Source organism: Orcinus orca, chromosome X (genome assembly GCF_937001465.1).
Source record: "Orcinus orca chromosome X, mOrcOrc1.1, whole genome shotgun sequence".
NCBI classification, from domain to species: Eukaryota; Metazoa; Chordata; class Mammalia; order Artiodactyla; family Delphinidae; genus Orcinus; species Orcinus orca.
This window is the reverse complement of record NC_064580.1, coordinates 93232978-93251163: the sequence shown is the minus strand read 5'-3', so window position 1 is coordinate 93251163 and position 18186 is coordinate 93232978. Positions and strand designations below refer to the sequence as shown.

The window sequence follows — 18186 nt, the reverse complement described above, 5'->3', positions numbered from 1 at the left end:
ATGCTTATAAGGTCAATTAATCTATGACAAAGGAGGCAAGAATATACAATGGGGAAAAATAGCCTCTTCAATAAATGATGTTGGGAAAACTGGACAGCTATATGCAAAAGAATCAAACTGGACTACTTTCTCACACCATATACAAAAATAAACTCAAAATGGATTAAAGACTTAAATGTAAGACCTGAAACCATAAAACTTCTAAAAGAAAACAGAGGCAGTATGCTCCTTGACGTTGGTCTTAGCATATATTTTTGGATCTGTCTCCTCAGGCAAGGGAAACAAAAGCAAAAATAAATGGGACCACATCAAACTTTAGCACGCCAAAGGAAGCTATCAACAAAATGAAAAGACAGTTCACTGAATGGGAGAAGACATTTGTAAATGATAATCCAACAAGGGGTTAATATCCAAAATAGATAAAGAACTCCAACAAACATCAAAGAAAAAGAACAACCAAATTAAAAAATGGGCAGAGGACTTGAATAGACATTTTTTCCACAGAAGACACACAGATAGCCAACAGACACATGAAAAGATGCACAACATCACTAATCATTAGGGAAATGCAAATCAAAACTACAATGAGCTACCACCTCACACCTGTCAGAATGGCTATCATCAAAGAAGACAACAAATAACAAATGTTGGAGAGGATGTAGAGGAAAGGGAACCCTGTGCACTGTTGGTGGGATTATAAATAGATGCAGCCACTATGGAAAACAATATGGAGGTTCCTCAAAAAATTAAAAATAGAACTACCATATGATCCAGAAATTTCACTTCTGGGTATTTACCTGAGGAAAACAAAAACACTAATTCGAAAAGGTATATGCACACCAATGTTCACTGAAGTGTCATTTACAATAGCCGAGATATGGAAGCAACCTAAGTGTCCATTGATAGATGAATGGATAAAGACGATGTAGTCTATATATACATACAACGGAATATTACCCAGCCATTAAAAATAATGAAATCTTGCCTTTGCAACAATATGGATGGATCTAGAGGGTATTATGCTAAGTGAAATAAGTCAGACAGAGAAAGACAAATACCATATGGTCTTACTTATATGTGGAATCTTAAAAACAAAACAATCAAACAAACAAAATGAAAAACAGACTCACAGATACACAATAAACCGGCTGTTGCCAGGGGAGGGGGGATGATATAGGTGATGGGAATTAAGAGGTACAAACCTCCAGTTATAAAACAAGTAAGCCAAGGGAATGTAATATACAATAAAAGAAATATGGTCAATAACATAATAATAACTTTCTTTGGGGACAGATGGTTACTAGACTTATCATGGTGATCATTTCATAATGTATGCAAATGTCAAATCACTATGTAGGACACCTGAAACTAACATAGTATTGCACAGCACTATGTCAACTATATTTCAATAAAAAATTCTTATGCTTTTAATGGATTTTATCTTCTCACATTGGCTAGGAGAGCCCGTACAACATTAAACAGAAATAGTAATAGGAGACCATCAATGTTCCCCGTTTAAAAAAGGAGTGTTTCTAAATTTTCCCCATTAAAAGTTGTGTTTGTTGGGCTTCCCTGGTGGTGCAGTGGTTAAGAATCCGCCTGCCAATGCAGGGGGCACAGGTTCAAGCCCTGGTCTGGGAAGATCCCACATGCCGTGGAGCAGCTAAGCCCGTGCGCCACAACTACTGAGCCTGCACTCTAGAGCCCATAAGCCACAACTACTGAGCCCACGTGCCACAACTACTGAAGCCCACGCACCTAGAGCCCGTGCTCTGCAACAAGAGAAGTCACCGTGGTGAGAAGCCTGCGCACCCAACGAAGAGTAGCCCCCCACTTGCCGCAATCAGAGAAAAAGCACGCGCACAGCAATGAAGACCTAACACGGCCAAAATAAATAAATTAATAAAATAAAATAATAAAATTTAAAAATTTATTAAAAAAAGTTGTGCTTGTTGTTATGTTTTGACTTTGCAAACATCCTTTATCAATTATGGAACGTTCCTTTTCTCGCTATTTTCTTTTTAAAATTTATGAATGTGTGTAAAATTTTAGCAAATGTGTTTTGTGCCTCTATTAGGATGACCTTCTTTAATCTGTGTGGTGAGTGACACTTATAGATTTTCATATGTAAAATCAACTTCACATTGCTGGAGAACAATGCAACTTAGTCACAGCGTGTGATCATTTTCCACATATAACTTAATTCAGTTTGCTAATCTTCAATTTTGAATATCTGTACATATGTTCATAGTGGAAGCTAGTCTTTAATTTTCCTCATTAATAATATTCTTGTTTGGTTTTGATTATCAAAGTTATACTGGTAGCAAAGAATGAGTTACAGAGTATGCCCTCTTATTCTATTATCTGGAATAGTTTTGGAATGGTACATTCCTTCAATGTTTGCTAGAATTTGCCTGTAAAATGGTACCTGCCTGGTATTTTCTTTGTGAGATGATTTTAAACCTCTGGTTCATTTTCTTTAACAGTTATAGAACTATCTGGGCTTTCTATTTCTTTAATGCCAGTAATATTTTTCTAAGAATTTGCTATGTAGCAAACAAAGATTAAACCAGGATGAAAATAATTGCTTTCTTTTTTTGCCTATTACCATCCATGTGACTAGAAAATTCACTTTTACCTTTTCATATATGAGTGAGGAAGGTTTGTATTACACCTTGCACCTAGAAAATGGTTTGCATTTTACAAAGCACTTTCATAGCCATAGTTACTCAGTTATATTCAAGGTCGCCCCCAGCTCTAAAATGCTAGGATTTTGAATCAATTAAAAACCTCCTTTGCCCCAAACCAAAAACACTTGATGCTATTATCTCAATATGTATTATGCCATACAGTCTGAAAATCTCAAGACTTTAAAAGGTTTATTATTTGTGTATGCCAACTGAATACTATTTTGTATACGGGGACAGAATGATATACAAAATGGCAATATACAAAGCATACATTACCAGCAAATATGTCCTTTTTTTTTGCAATAGAATTTTCATCTTTATACGCTTCCATTTATTTAGTTTTTTAAAAAATTGCGTCTTAGTTTGTATAACTTGGAACTATATGTGTAAGTATGAAAAAATAAACCAAGCTAAATTACCCCAATAATTTGTCTTCCAACATCGACACCTAGAAGGCAGTGATGCTATCAGATCTTTATTCCTAAACTGACCAAACCGGCCCCAACTACATACGCTTTCTCATTTTTCCTCTCATAACATTTAAACTACCCTGCTATTATTCCTAACCCTCACTTATACTTTCTCCAATTCAACCCATTCTCCCACTCTCCAGACCATTCATTCTTTCCTCAATTTCTGTTCATTTCCTCTCCCCTTCCATTCATTCTTTTTTCTTACTGTTTACTGTCAGCAGTCTTTCATTTTACTGTAATTTGTTCATTTTACATATGTTACCCTGTTAGACTAATTTTAAGGGTAGAATTCTATATTACTTATCTTTGTGTCCCTTGTGCCTAGCATGGTTTACAAAACTTTTTTTCCCTTCAAAAGATCATTAATCATACTGAGGTTTTAAAAGATCATATATCAATAGTTTTCAACCCTGGCTGTACATTAGAATCACCTGAGGAGTTTTAGAGACACACCAATGTCTTGGTCCCCTCTTCAGAGTAATTAATTCAGAATCTCTGAGGGTGGGGTGCTCATGATTCTTTAAAGCTCCCCAAGTGATACTAATGTACAGCCAGTATTGACATCTACTTATACACATAGACTTGGCAAACTATGGCCTGTAGATGGATGCCTGTGTTTTGCAAATAGAGTTTTACGGTAACACAGCCAAGCCCATTCGTTTACATATTATCTCTGGCTGCTTTCACTCTATAAAGGCAGAGCTGAGTTGTTGTGAAGAAGACTATACTGCCTGCACAGCTTATAGTACTCACTGTCTGGTTCTTTTTTTTTTTTTTTTTAAGAAGATGTTGGGGATAGGAGTTTATTAATTAATTTATTTTTGCTGTGTTGGGTCTTCGTTTCTGTGCGAGGGCTTTCTCTAGTTGTGGCAAGCGGGGGCTACTCTTCATCGCGGTACGCGGGCCTCTCACTATCGCGGCCTCTCTTGTTGCAGAGCACAGGCTCCAGACGCGCAGGCTCAGTACTTGTGGCTCACGGGCCTAGTTGCTCCTTGGCATGTGGGATCTTCCCAGACCAGGGCTCGAACCCGTGTCCCCTGCATTAGCAGGCAGATTCTCAACCACTGCGCCACCAGGGAAGCCCACTGTCTGGTTCTTTATAGAAATAGTTTGCTGACCCCTGATAAAGAGGAACAAAGTCCTATTACTTATCAAAAAGGTATGGGATAACAGAGACTGATGCTAACACTAATAAGTAAGACTGTTGTAAAGGCTAAAAGGAACGTTTTCAATATATTCTCATCAAGGCTCTCACTTTAAAAATGATTTCTATATTTGCAATTATTCACTTGAAAATGTAAATAGCTTCTCATATCCTAAAAAGAGAGTTTCCATTATGAAAATCTGGCCCTATAATTCTATGTAGCAGAGGTAGCATACAGCTCAATCAGTTTCACTGCTACATTCTAATGGCTGTATCTACTTGTCACATGCTGTCTATTGTCCCACTTTCCATATGTTTTTAAGGTTTAGAAGCAGCTATTAGTACAGACACATTTCTAGATTTGTCCACAGACACATAAAAACTGTGATAGAAATTAATTTTCTTTACACCAGAAAACACTGTATTTAGTAAAAAGAACACTAGATTAGGTATCAGGAAAACTAGGTTTCAATTTTCACTACGCCAGTGATTTATTATGTGACATTGACAAAGTTACTTACTTTATCTGTTATTGACAAAGAATGTCTCAATTTTTACTAAAGCAATTTTGTCACCTGGAGATGCTTGGTTGTGGGAAAGAATTTATAAATTGGCAGACATAATAATACATATTTTGAATTAGCTTCCTCTCGCCAAATTTTACTACATTTTCTTAATTAAGTCTCAGTAGCAATATGAGTTTAATTTCTCCTGTAATAAAGAGTAATGAGATTATGGACTGGTTGTACCAAACTATCTAAGTAATGACCTGTTCATCCAGCAAGATTGATGTCTACCAAATGCTTAAGATTTTAATAGAGAATCATATGAGATTTTCCTAAACATATATTTCAGTAAACAGTGAACAAAGGCTTCATTATTTGAACATTCTTTACATAATTAAGCTTAATGGGTCAGCTAGGGAGTTCAGAATACACAGAAATAAAGGTCCAGTATAAAACTATGACAAGCCAAAAACAATGCTTAAAATTGTTGAATGATGTGTCCTACAATTTTGAAAAAGGGAAATGCAAAAAAAAACCACATCCACATCTTAAAGCAATCACTTACTATATTAATTCTAATGCTCCCAAAATATTTAGGATGATGCCAAGATGTCAGTACTGTGATTTCAATACTAATCAGGAAGAGCCCTTTCAAGATTGTAGCAATTGGCAACATTTGAATATTGACCATAGGTTAGATAATAGTATTATATCAATTTTAAATTTCCTGATTTTGATAACTATACTGTGATTACATAATAGAATGTTCTCGTTCTTAGGAAATATAGAGTGAAATATTACTGAAGTGTTTAGAGGTAAAGGGGTATGTATGATGGCTGCCACTTACTGTCAAACGGTTCAGAGGTGATAAATACATATGTGTGTGTGTATGTGTGTATATATATGTAGTGGAGGAATGACAAAGCAAAGGTAAATGTTACCAATTGTTGAATCTGTGTGAAAGGTATATGAGAGTTCTTCATACTATCCTTTCAACTTTTATGTAAGTTTGAAATTATTTCAAAATAAAATTTTGACAAAAGCCTTTTCAAATAGCACCTCGTAGTACCAAAAATTATCTTCAAGTCATTAATTTAATATTTTAATACAAAAAATGAAAGAAAATAAGTACATCCCAAGCGGCACTCATTCATTAATCAACAATATATATCTCAGATGATTTTTCTTAAAAAATGCAATAATAAATAAACATATTTATTAAGTGATTGCTCAAAAATTTTTATGGACAAAAGAATTTAAAGTCTGTCAGGTTCTAACAGCTTCAGTAATTTTTAAGGGCTTTTGACTGATATGGTACTTTGCAAATTTATACAAACAAAATAGCGATAAAATAACAAATTCATTGAATACTTAACCCATTGTAGAAATTAGTTTGATCTGTGGATCCACAGGGAGAGGCTGCATCCTGAGGGGGTGACTCTTTTTAATAGAATAATCTTGAAGCAGAAGAACTAAACCAACGTGCAAACTTTTATACCACTCAGGACACAGGGCATTCCACATAATCACTGACACAGCGCCTGAACTGTCAGCAACTTCCAAAAAGGTCTAGTTAAAAAAGAGTAAAAGCACATGAATATTTGTTACTTTAATCTACAGGGTGTTCAAATTTTATTTTAAGAATGAGGAAGCAAAACTATAGAAGAATCACTGAATAATTTATGATATGAGAGACTCTATAATGATGAAAAGTTATAAATGAAGAATTTTTAGTAATATGAGAAAATACTTAAGAAAATGTTAAATGATACAAAATTTTATATACAATATGATTCCCATTTTGTAAGATAACTTACTATGATATATGCCATAGTTATATGTAATATATGATAGGCATACATATATGCATAGATGTGCTATCTATGACACACATATGATATCACAGATATGTGTATATATATGATATACACATATAAAAAGGGGGAATAAAATACACTTTAATATTACAGTGGTTCTCTCTGAGTGGTAAGATTTGGCTTGATATTATTTATCAACTTTATATATCTTTATACATTTTCCAAATTCCCTGTAAATATGTATAACTTTTACTATAAAAGCTTAATAAAGCACCTAAAATAGTTCTTGATAACATGTGGAAATACAGTAAAATGTTAAGTTTAAAAAAAAACACAGGACAGAAATCAGCACCATATGACATAGAGTGTCAAGATAACAGAAAAGTGTCAGATAGATTGGACAATTAGAAGGTCTCTGGTGAGTTACCAGCTGAAGCAAAAAGTCAAACTAATTGTGTTGAGAAGTAAAAGGGAGGCAAGAAAGTGAAAACATATAGTGTAGACTACTTCAAGGAGCTTGCCTGAAGAGAAGAACAGAGGGAATACAGGAGTCCTGATGTCAAAGGAGATTTTTTTCCTTTTTTAAAATGGAAGACTAGACTATATTTATATGCTGGTGTAGAAAGCACAGTAAAGAAGAAGTTGAAGATACAGAAAAAGGTGTGAAGGAGACCAGCTGGATCAAGGGAACTAAAGGGCACTAATACAGAAAGAACTTCTTTTTCTATAAGAAACTACATAGAAAAATACCTTGAAATATGTATCTGTTCATTTTTAAAATTATTAAGTTGAACTTTAAAATATGTTATTTAAACATAAATTATCCTAATAAAGAGTCAGGTCTGTAAGTTATAATTTATGAGTGCTAAATTAACATATAATATCTTATCACTACTTATACCTGGTATGGCTCAATCATCTTTTTATTGGGTTTTCCATAGTATCGCAGTTTTGATTTATGCAAGATTCTCACAAGCAATGCAGGAAAATTCCTTATGTTAGACCAGGTCATTTCAAGGTGAGAAAGGGAAATTATTCTGGTATCTAGAATACAAAAAAGAAAAAAAATCCTACTAAATATGTCATGGTAATTTCAAAATTCTATTTTATTGGTTAAAAATGGTAGCCAGATCATACCCAAAGCAACTCCTTCTCACCAGCTAAACCAGTCTGTATACTTCTCACATATAAAACTTAGTAATAAATATTATCCCTAATAATAATAGCTAAAATATATATATGACTTACTATGTGACTAGAATATAGGTAAACACCTATGTTAACTAACACATCTAGATGGAATGTTCCATCTGGAATGCCCTCTACCTCATCAAACTGTGTAATTACTTCCTGGAAGACTTGGATCGAAACTTACCTCCCTTAAGAAAAAACTCAATGCCATGGAATATTTTCCATGGCACTTATATATTTAACTTATAGAATTGTTTCATGATATATCTCTTTACTGCCCTCACCTTAGTCTCATATGTATAAGTTCGAAATTTCCCAAACATTCCAGACATGGTCCTGTAACAGGGCCTTTGCACTTGCTGTTCCCTGGGTCTGGAATGTCTTCCTCTTAGATACCCAAGTGATTTCCTCTTAGATACCCGAGTGACTTTCTCTTCTCCTTCAAGTTTTGCTCAAAGGTCACTTTCTCAGTGATGTTAGCCATAACCACCCTATAGAAAACTGATCCCCTTACTTATCTTCCATCCCATTTTATTTTTCTACATAGCACATATTACCTTCTCATACGCCACATAATTTACTTTGAAATGTTTTAATCTCCAAACCTGCTAGCAAGTGCCAAAACTGCTTAAAAGCTATTCACCATCTTTAAAAGATTAACTTGTATTTCTAATTTTATTCTTCCTTGGTTAAGAGGGGTTCCATCTGCAATTTTCTCCACATTTTGCTCTCTCATAGCCCACAGTCCCAACTTTTAAAATGTGTATTTGTATTTTTTCCAATATTTATTTCTTTAAGGCATCCTCCACTTCCATTTTTATTTATATAATGTATCACCTACTCAACTCTGGCATGAAAACCATTCTTGTAATTTCTTTTCAATAAAAGTTTAAATGGCCTTTTATAACTACAATTGTACCATTAACACTGCCCCCCTACACTATTTTCAGTATTAGGGTATCTTGTGTAAATTTCCCTCCAGATTCTCCCAATACATTACTAGCCCAGGATCACAGATCCTAATATTTGATGTGACGTAATTAAGTGATTTCCTTTTAAATATGGTCAAACAAATTGTAGATCACCTCTGAATTATCTAGAAGGTATGTGGAACACTCTTCATCAATGAAGGCACATATACCACCTTTACCAGCCGGAATAAATTCAAGAGCTACATGATTTTATAAAACCACAGTTGTAAGAGCCACTGTTTCTGCTACAATTGAGTCCAGACAGTTAGCCATGATCAGATACGTGCTTGGTTAACATTTTCCCAGATTGGGTAAAAACAAACAAACAAACAAACAAAAAAACTCATTAACTTCATAGAATATACATATCTCTGAAATCTAAAAAAAAATTACAGGTTATACATAGACAATGATGAATCTGTGTAAATTCATAGAAATAAGTGGGTTCATTATCAAAAGAAAGAATGAAAATAATAATAAACTACATATTCAATATAAAAAGTTAGTAAGCAATACAATAGTGTTTCTCAAACTTTGTGGTCCCAGGACCCCTTTACAGTCTTAAAAATTACTGAAGACCTCAAAAAGCTTTTGTTTATGTGGGTAATATTTATCATATTTACCATACTATAAAGTAAAACTAAGAAATTAAAATATTCATTAATTCCTTTAAAACAACAATAATAAACCTGTTAATGTATAATAAAAAGGTATATTTTTGAAAAATGACTATATTTTCCAAAACCAAAAATGTAGTGGAAAGAGTGGCATTGTTTTACATTTTTGCAAATCTCTTCAGTGTCTATCTTAGTAGAAGACAACTGGATAAATCATATTTTCTTTGGCATTTATTCAGTCTGTTTCAATGTCACATGACATGTACCCTCTGGAAAACTCCACTCTATACTTCCGAGAGAATGAGAGTAAAAAAAGATAAATAAAGCCTTAATATTATTATTATGAAAATACTTTTAACATTGCAAATCCCCTGAAAAGATCTTGGGGAAACACCTAGGGGTCCTTGGACCGTACAGTGAAAACCACTGCAAAAGAATAAATCTAAGGAATATAGAAAGGAATATAAAGATTAAAAACTGAAACTAATGAATTAGAAAACAGTATAACTGGCAAATCCAATTCCCTGGAAAAATTAATAAAAAGGTAAAACTTTAATAAGTGCAACCATGAAGAAAGCAAACAAAAAAATAATGTTTGGAATGTGATCAACTATAAACATAGAGAAAATCATCTTAAAGATTACTATATATAATTATATATCACTAAATGTGAAACTATCAGTGAAATAGATAATCTTCTAGAAAAATATGAATTACCAATATTGTTGCCCTAAGGAACAGAAGAACACTGGAACAGGTCAATAACCATGCAAGAAAATGAAAAAGTTCACAAATAATGACCTCCCAAAATTGCACCAGGTTTATATGGTTTTTAACAATTTTCATTTTAATAATTTTCAAAGAATAGCTCTTTCTCTTAACTATAAGTTGTTCTAGAGCACAATAAAATATAGAAATTATACCAATTCATTTTATAAACTTAGATAAATCCTGAAAAATTATGACAGAAATAGTACAAAAGAGAAAACTATAAACCCAAAACATTTATGATGGCAAAAATCCTAAATCAAATACCTGCAAATCCAATGTAGCAGTATGCCAAATTACATCATGATCAAGTAGAGTCCTAAACCTCTTGTCTTGTTCAGGAGGAGAATATTATAAATTCTAAATAATTCTGGAGCTTGACATAAAATGTAAGTTCAAATGATTTTGTTAAAACATTAAAGAGAATAAAAATATAATATATTACATCTAAAGCACTAGAAGAAAAAAAATTTTAATCCTGTGAAAGCAAAAAAAAATAGTAAAAAAAAATAAAGCATGGCATACACTAAACAAAGCAGGACTGCAAGAACAGGTATAATCATTAATTACATTAAATTTAATTGGATTAAATTCATCTCTTGAAAGAAAAAGAATTGGTTTGGGTCAAAAAGCAAAATCTTGGCTGTAGAAAGAAACCTAAAACAAAATGGAAATAAAGTGATGAACCAAGATACATACACTAGGCTAGTGGTTATCAAAGTGTGGCCTTTGCACCAGTAGCATCAATGTGTTAGAAATGTAAACTCTAGGGCTTCCCTGGTGGGGCAGAGGCCCGCGTACCGCAAAAAAAAAAAAAAAAAAAAGAAATGTAAACTCTAGGGCAGTTGTACTGAATCAGAAACTGGTGATGGGGTGCAGCAATCTGAATTTTAAAACACTTTTGAGGCGATATGGATGCCCAGTCATGTTTGAAAATCACTGCCCTAAATGCTAACTAAAAGACAGTGGAAGTGGTAAACAGTACTATCAAAATATACAAAATATAATTTGAGGCAAAAAGGGACTAAGAGGGACTTCCCTGGCGGTCCAGTGGTTAAAACTCTGTGCTTCCACGGCAAGGGGCACGAGTTCCATTCCTGGTGGGGGAACTAAGATGCCCCATGCAGTGCTGTGCAGCCAAAAAAAAGGGGGACTAAGAGATACATTCTATATTGATAGAGTAAAATCGACCAAGATATTAACAAGCTATGAAACTTTACACATTACAGCAACATCTAAATCGAAAACTTAGATGTTGAGAAATGAACAAAACCACCAACATAAAGAGAAGCCAATATTCCTCTCAAAGGAATGGGCAAATAAAATAGATTATAAAATAAGGATATGGAATACTTTAATTTAAAAACTTCATATAATAAGTAACTTCATGTCTAATAAGTAAGCTTTTTCTAACCTTTTGGGGGTAAAGAGGAACTCAAATTTAAAATCAGAAAATATGAGTAAGGAGTAATAATGAAATTTCTATACTTCAAAACCTGGGGGATACAGCCAAAGCAGTACTCATGGGAAACTTCAGAACTGTTAAAGCTTTTGGAAGAAATAAACAAGGAAATAAATGAACCAAGCATTGGACTCAAGAAGGTAGAACCCCTCCCTCCACCGCCAAAAAAAGAACAAAGGAAGTAAAAAGAATTAAAGAGGACAGCAAAAATAAAGTAGAAACATCTCCCCAATATAGACTTGCGGTACGCAGGCCTCTCACTGTTGTGGCCTCTCCCGTTGCGGAGCACAGGCTCCAGACGCATAGGCTCAGCGGCCATGGCTCACGGGCCCAGCTGCTCTGCGGCATGTGGGATCTTCCCGGACCGGGGCACGAACCTGTGTCCCCTGCATCGGCAGGCGGACTCCCAACCACTGCGCCACCAGGGAAGCCCTAAAAGTCTTTTGTTAGTTTTGAATACCAAGAAAGTAGACAAACTTCTGGCAAGGCTGACCATAAAAAAGGGTGAAGACACAAACATTAGGAATGCATCAGGGGATGTAACTGACAAGACAGAGATTTAAAAATGTAGACTACTGGGCTTCCCTGGTGGGGAAGCCCACCAGGGAGTGCTTTTTTAATGCTTTTAACGCACTAAAAGCATTATTGGTTTTACCACTTTTTCAAAAAACTGAAAAGGAATCATTCTCCCAATTCCCAATCCCGGCCCAAGGTCCCAGGTTCAAATCGTTTTAGGGATAAAATCTACCAAACTTTCAATGAACACATGATTTCTGCTAAGTACAGAAAAACAGGTAACTCATCCTACTAGGCTAATATTAATTAACCTGATATCAAAATCGAACTGAAATAGTACTCTCCTAAAAAATAACAAAACTTATGGACCAAATTCACTTGAATATACAAATATAACAATAACAAGCATGACCAAATAGAAACAAAAGTGGTTCAACATTAGAAAATCCAGGAATGTAATTTATTTCATTCATTCCTTTATTCAATGAACCTGTATTGGATGCCTACTATGTTCCAGACATTGTTCTGGGTATAGGAGAAACAGCCCACAGCAGTGAGGGAAAAAAAAAAACAAGAGTGCTTGCCCTCCTGGATCTTACAAACTAGTGGGAGAAGAAAGAAAAGAAAATAATTTCAGTGTGTTACCACTTCTATGAAAGGCATTTGCACGGTGATGTAATAACAATAAATGCGGAAGGAATGCATATTTTAGAGAGCCCTTTTCTAATATATTTTATATATCTGAGTTGAAACCTGAGGATGGGAAGGAACTTTCCAGAAAGAGGAAAAAGCAGGAGCAAAGTACCTGAGGGCAGGACAGAGCTTGGAGGTTTAAAGATTTAAAAGGCGGCTGGCGTGGCCAAAACAAAATGGCGGAGGACAGCGGTTAGAAAGGCGCGTAAGGGCACCTTGTAGGTCAGGTCTCCGCAAACTGCGGCCCTCAGGCCAAATCCAGGCTGCTGCCCGGTTTTGTTAATAAAGTTCTAGTTTTAACACAACCAAACCCATGTAATTACATATTTTCTGTGGCTGCTTTCCATAAACAATGGCAAAGTTTAACAGCTACAGCAGAGACCATAGGTCTCGCAAAGACAAAAAGATTTACTATCCGGCTTTTTACAGACAGTTTGCCAACCGCCGTAGCGCCACGTGGACCTGGGTAGGTCTAGATTTTCTTGCAGTGCGGAGCTACTGTAATGATTTAGGCAGGAGAGTGGCACAGTCTAACTTCCTTTTTACTTTATTTTACTTTTTTGGCTGCGCCCTCAGCTTTGCGGGATCTTAGCTCCCCCACTAAGGATCGAACCCTGGCCGCCAGCACTGGAAGCGCGGAGTCCTAACTCGGACCGCCAGGGAATTCCCCTAACTTCCCTTTTAAACCGCTGCCTCTGAGATCGTATTGGTACCTTTAGAATAGGATATTGAACGAGGAGAGGGAGCCTTTTGGGGTTCTTGAAATGCTCTATATCTTGATCTAGGAGGGTGGTTACACAGATATATATATAGATAGCTGTATTTTTAAGACTCTTCTATTTTACTGTGTACACCCTAATAGAAAAGTTTTAAAAGCACAAAATCGCACCACAAAACTAAGAGGAACGGAGTGGGAGAAAATAATTTGCAAAATACGGCAGACAAAACTTAATACCCATTAGCAAAGAAATCCTACAAATTAATTAGAAAAAGTCAAAACATATAATTTAAAATAATAGTACAGGGAATTGGACACTGTCGTATATATGTTAGTGGTAATGTAAATTAGCACAACCTTTTAAGAAGCTGCTCTGTCAATATCCATTTAATTAAAAAAGTCAAATAGTCTTTAACCCAGCAATTTCAGTTCTAGGAAGCCAACCATTCAACAGAAATACTTGCACATAGTGAACAAATACAGGTATATCTTAATGATGCTCAGCACTGGATTTAAAACTGAAAAACCAATAACTGCCTAAAATTATAAATTACCCATTAATGTGGGCATGGTTATATAAATCATGGTACATCCATACTATGAAAAAGTGTATAAAAAGATGTACGTTAAAGATGTTTGAGAGAAGTGGAAATAACAAATCATGCAATGTAATATAATTCATTTTTCCCCATCTTAAGAGAAAAGTTGAAGGCATACGAGAAGGCAAAAAGGGTCTCTTACTCCACCCATTTTATTATTAAAAATTTCAAACATACAGCAAACCTGAGAAGAACACCAATATACCCACTTCTATATTTTGTCATCAACACTTTACTGTACTTGGGTCTTACACTTTTTTTTTTTTTTTGCGGTACGCGGGCCTCTCACTGTAGTACTATCATTCCCCTTATTCCATCTCTTACAGATAAAAATATATTTTAGAGCATTTGCTGATGACGGACGAGCTAGCATTATCAGGTTAACTTCCTACTTCTGAAACAGAAGAACTGAACTTCTCAGGTTAGTATTGTTCATGGTAAGTAATAAGAAACATAAAAATGAGAATTCCAAGCTTTCCCACAAAATCACACATTCAAAAAACAACATTTACATAACTGCCACACTCAAAGGTATAGAAAATGGCGTTTCATTAAATGTGAATTATTAAGGAATAAATCACGGAACATCCTTTTTTGAACGACAGTTAAAACAGGCAAAACCACAAATATTTACAACGCTTATGCCGAATTCAAATCTATACACTTTCCAACCAACACAGAAAGTACTACTTCCATGACTGGAATGGGACTAAAACTAGGATGAATTCCACTGTAGTCAAACGTATAACGAACACATGAGGAATACTGACTGCAACATCACTACGTTCGTCAGATTAAATTTAAGATGTATTCGGACATTTCCTGAATGACCACTTTTACAATCAAAGCAAGACGCGAGCTGGAACCCCGTCACCCATCAAAGCTTGTCTCTTACCACTCCCGGCTTATAATTAACAATACCAAAGCACCTTCGTTTCCTTTCCCATTAAAGCAAGCTCCCGAAAACCTTAACCCCTCCGTCGTTCCCTCCAATTACTTACCGTTAAAATTGTGCTCTTCAGGTCGCTTGTTGCTTAACCAGATATCTCCATATGGATCTTCGTTATTCCACAGGGCCAGGTAATGGCTCTTTCCGCCTCTTAACGGCCTCTCCGGGATTTCCCGGTGCGCTCTATTTCTGAAGGGAATTTCTAAAGAAATAGAGTCCAGGGGCTCCCCACAGTGGACGTTATCTATGCACAGGATCCCCTGGCCTAATCTTTTCTCGTTGTAAATACACGAGACTCTGGAAATTTTCACTTCTATGCCAACTTTGAGAATATTTTTATATACGAGAAAATTCAGCCTGGGGTCCAGATAGCACTTCTCACGGAACACCCCGTCCGAGATCGTCACATCATAGCAATAAAGCGGAGGTTTATGTTCCATGTCGCGTGGCTCACCCTCTAACAGGTACCTCTGGACGGCCAAAACAGCGACAGGCACCACCTCCGACGGGGTGCTACACCGGCGAGGTGAGTTCGTTATTTGCTCAAGAACGTTTTGGATCCAGGACCTGCGCCTTGGGGCACCGACCCTTTGGTTCACACTTCTCTGGACCTCAGCCTCATTTCCCTCAGGGTTCGGCAGATAGAGCCCAGAATGTGACGGGCCTTCCTGCGGCTGACCTAACTCACCAGACATGGCGGGGTGACTGCGTACCCTCTTCGCTCCCAAAACCTAACTTTCCCCGTCAGAGGCTGAGAGAATGAGAGCGCGCGCTTGCGCGACGGTTGCTCTCTGCCCGGGCTGACTGGTAAAGCTCCGCCCAGTCGAGGAGCTACGAAGCCTATAGGAGGGCGTGCGTCAGCTCTCTGGCTCCGCCCCTCGCTCTGCACGTGTCAGCTCTCTGGCTCCGCTCCTCGCTCTGCACGTTTCTGTCTCCCCGCACTGTTACTAGTCAGTCACTTCCGGGGATACGTACTGGGTCGTCCAACCTAGTGCCCGCCCATTTGCCAGGATAGAAGCGGGAAAAGCGTTGGTCGCCATGGTTTCCAAAACAAAGTAGCAAGAGGGAGGGGGAGGAGCCCTCGTGGCTCTTCTGGAAAGGAGGGTGCAGAGAGGCAAGAAAAGAGAATGTGGCTGGAAGCGGGAGGCAAGTAGTCATAGCTCAGGAGTTCCAGGCTTTTGGCCTTGGGCCAGCCACAGAAGGTAAATTAGAGTTTGATATACGTGAATGTGATAATATGGGTCTCCTGTAGTATGAACAAAACTAGATAATGTATGCACAGCCTTCTGGACAGTTCCTAGCACAAAAAGTCCTCCATAAACATTAGTTGTTATTGTTATTAGCATTCGCGTAATTGTAGTGGCTCACTGAGTGCAGGGTGGGTTAAATCGTGATTAAGTGCAAATGAAGCCATAAAATTATAGAACTGGCTTGGTGGAGAGCTGTCTTTAGATTACACTTCTTAAAATATACTTATGGGGCTTCCCTGGTGGCGCAGTGGTTGAGAGTCCACCTGCCGATGCAGGGTGACACGGGTTCGTGCCCCGGTACGGGAAGATCCCACATGCCGCGGAGTGGCTGGGCCCGTGAGCCATGGCCGCTGAGCCTGCTCGTCCGGAGCCTGTGCTCCGCAATGAGAGAGGCCACAACAGGGAGAGGCCCGCATACCACAAAAACAAACAAACAAACAAAATATATATATATACTTATGTTTTATACAATACCTGGCTTAACATACAGGTAGGATATAGAATTTCAGAAGCTGCATTTCTAAACTACAAGGATTGTATACGGAATGAATGTAATGTGAAAAAGCTGATAAGAATAGTCAGAATTAAAAATAAAACATTTATTCCATGTACCCAGATGTGCCAGTATACAGAGAACATAGTAATTGTCCTAAGAATACTTTTCAAAGATAGAAACAGTCGTGTTTTGATTGTATTAATCTCCCTTGGCTGTCTATTTCATCATTCATTATTCACTATTTATGAAGTCCCTACCATGAGGCAGGCACTGTTCTAGGCCATTATGGATAACAGTAGTCAGGCTCCTTTACTCAAGCTTCTTCTCACTGCCATTATTAATATTTAACTAATTCACTAATTCTACATATATTTCTTGAGTGTCTGCTCTAGGCCTGGTACACTCTTGCTTTGGAAACCAAAAAACATGTTAAGGGGAAAGGGAGGGGAGGGGGCAGGAGTTAATATTTTATATACAATACGATTAGGGAAGGGTTCTCTATTAAGAGATTGAATAGAGCAGAGTTCTGCAGGAAGTGAGGGAGTGTGCGGACTTCTTGGGAAAGGACACTTAAATCAGAGGGAACAGCAAGAATATGTTCCGTGAGACAGAAGCATGCTTGATATTTTAAAGGAAATGCAAAAAGCCAGTTGACTGGAGTGGAGAGGTGAGAGGAAGAGTGGTAGGAGATAAAGTCAGAGAGGTAGAAGGGCCCTTTAGGCTTTCCTCTGTTTTGAGCAGAAGAGTGACCTAACACTTCAGCTTGAGCCCCACTTCCTTCATGAAGCCTCCCATAATCAGTTTACTCTAGAATGATCTTTCTCTTATCTGTATCACCTTGTATGTATCACTCATTTAACATTTATCATTTAATACCTTGTAATTAAAAACAAAACTTCTAATGTATGTAGCTCATCTCCCTAACTTAGGGTTTCTCAACCTGGATACTGTTGACATTTAGGGTCAGAAAATTATTTGTTGTGAGAATGTCTTGTGCACTGGAGGATGTTTAGAAACATTCCTGGCCACTACCCCCTAGATACCTGTAGCACTACTCTTCCCTCCCAGTTGTAACAACCAAAAATATCTCTAGACATGACAAATGTCCCCTGGGGGGCAAAATCACCCCTTGTTAGGAGCCACTAGTTTAGCTAGACTATAAGCCTTTTGAGAGTAGAAATTGATTTTTTCTTTATTGTTTCCTATAGTTCTTTCACTATTGCTATAAGTAAAAGGCATTCAAATATTTTAAATAAATGAAACATGTAATTCCCACTACCTCTCCACCAAAGGGAATATATATGTGTGCCTCTCTGTAAACAAATA

At 36.7% G+C, this 18186-nt stretch overlaps 1 protein-coding gene across 2 annotated transcripts in view; it reads right to left on the bottom strand.

The window, feature by feature from the left end:
- The window catches only part of RADX (RPA1 related single stranded DNA binding protein, X-linked), a 71387-nt gene extending 55501 nt beyond the window's left edge, over positions 1–15886 (bottom strand). Inside the window, exons 1-3 of one of the 2 annotated variants that reach the window (XM_033408852.2) lie at positions 15167–15886; positions 7532–7674; positions 6190–6382 (exon numbers count right to left, since the gene is read on the bottom strand). In XM_033408852.2, coding sequence (XP_033264743.1) covers positions 6190–6382; positions 7532–7674; positions 15167–15809 — 979 coding nt within the window. In that variant the 5' untranslated portion in view covers positions 15810–15886. The remainder of the gene's footprint in view (positions 1–6189; positions 6383–7531; positions 7675–15166) is intronic. The other variant, XM_004281498.4, reaches the window with a different exon arrangement.
- Between the last annotated feature and the right edge of the window lie 2300 nt (positions 15887–18186).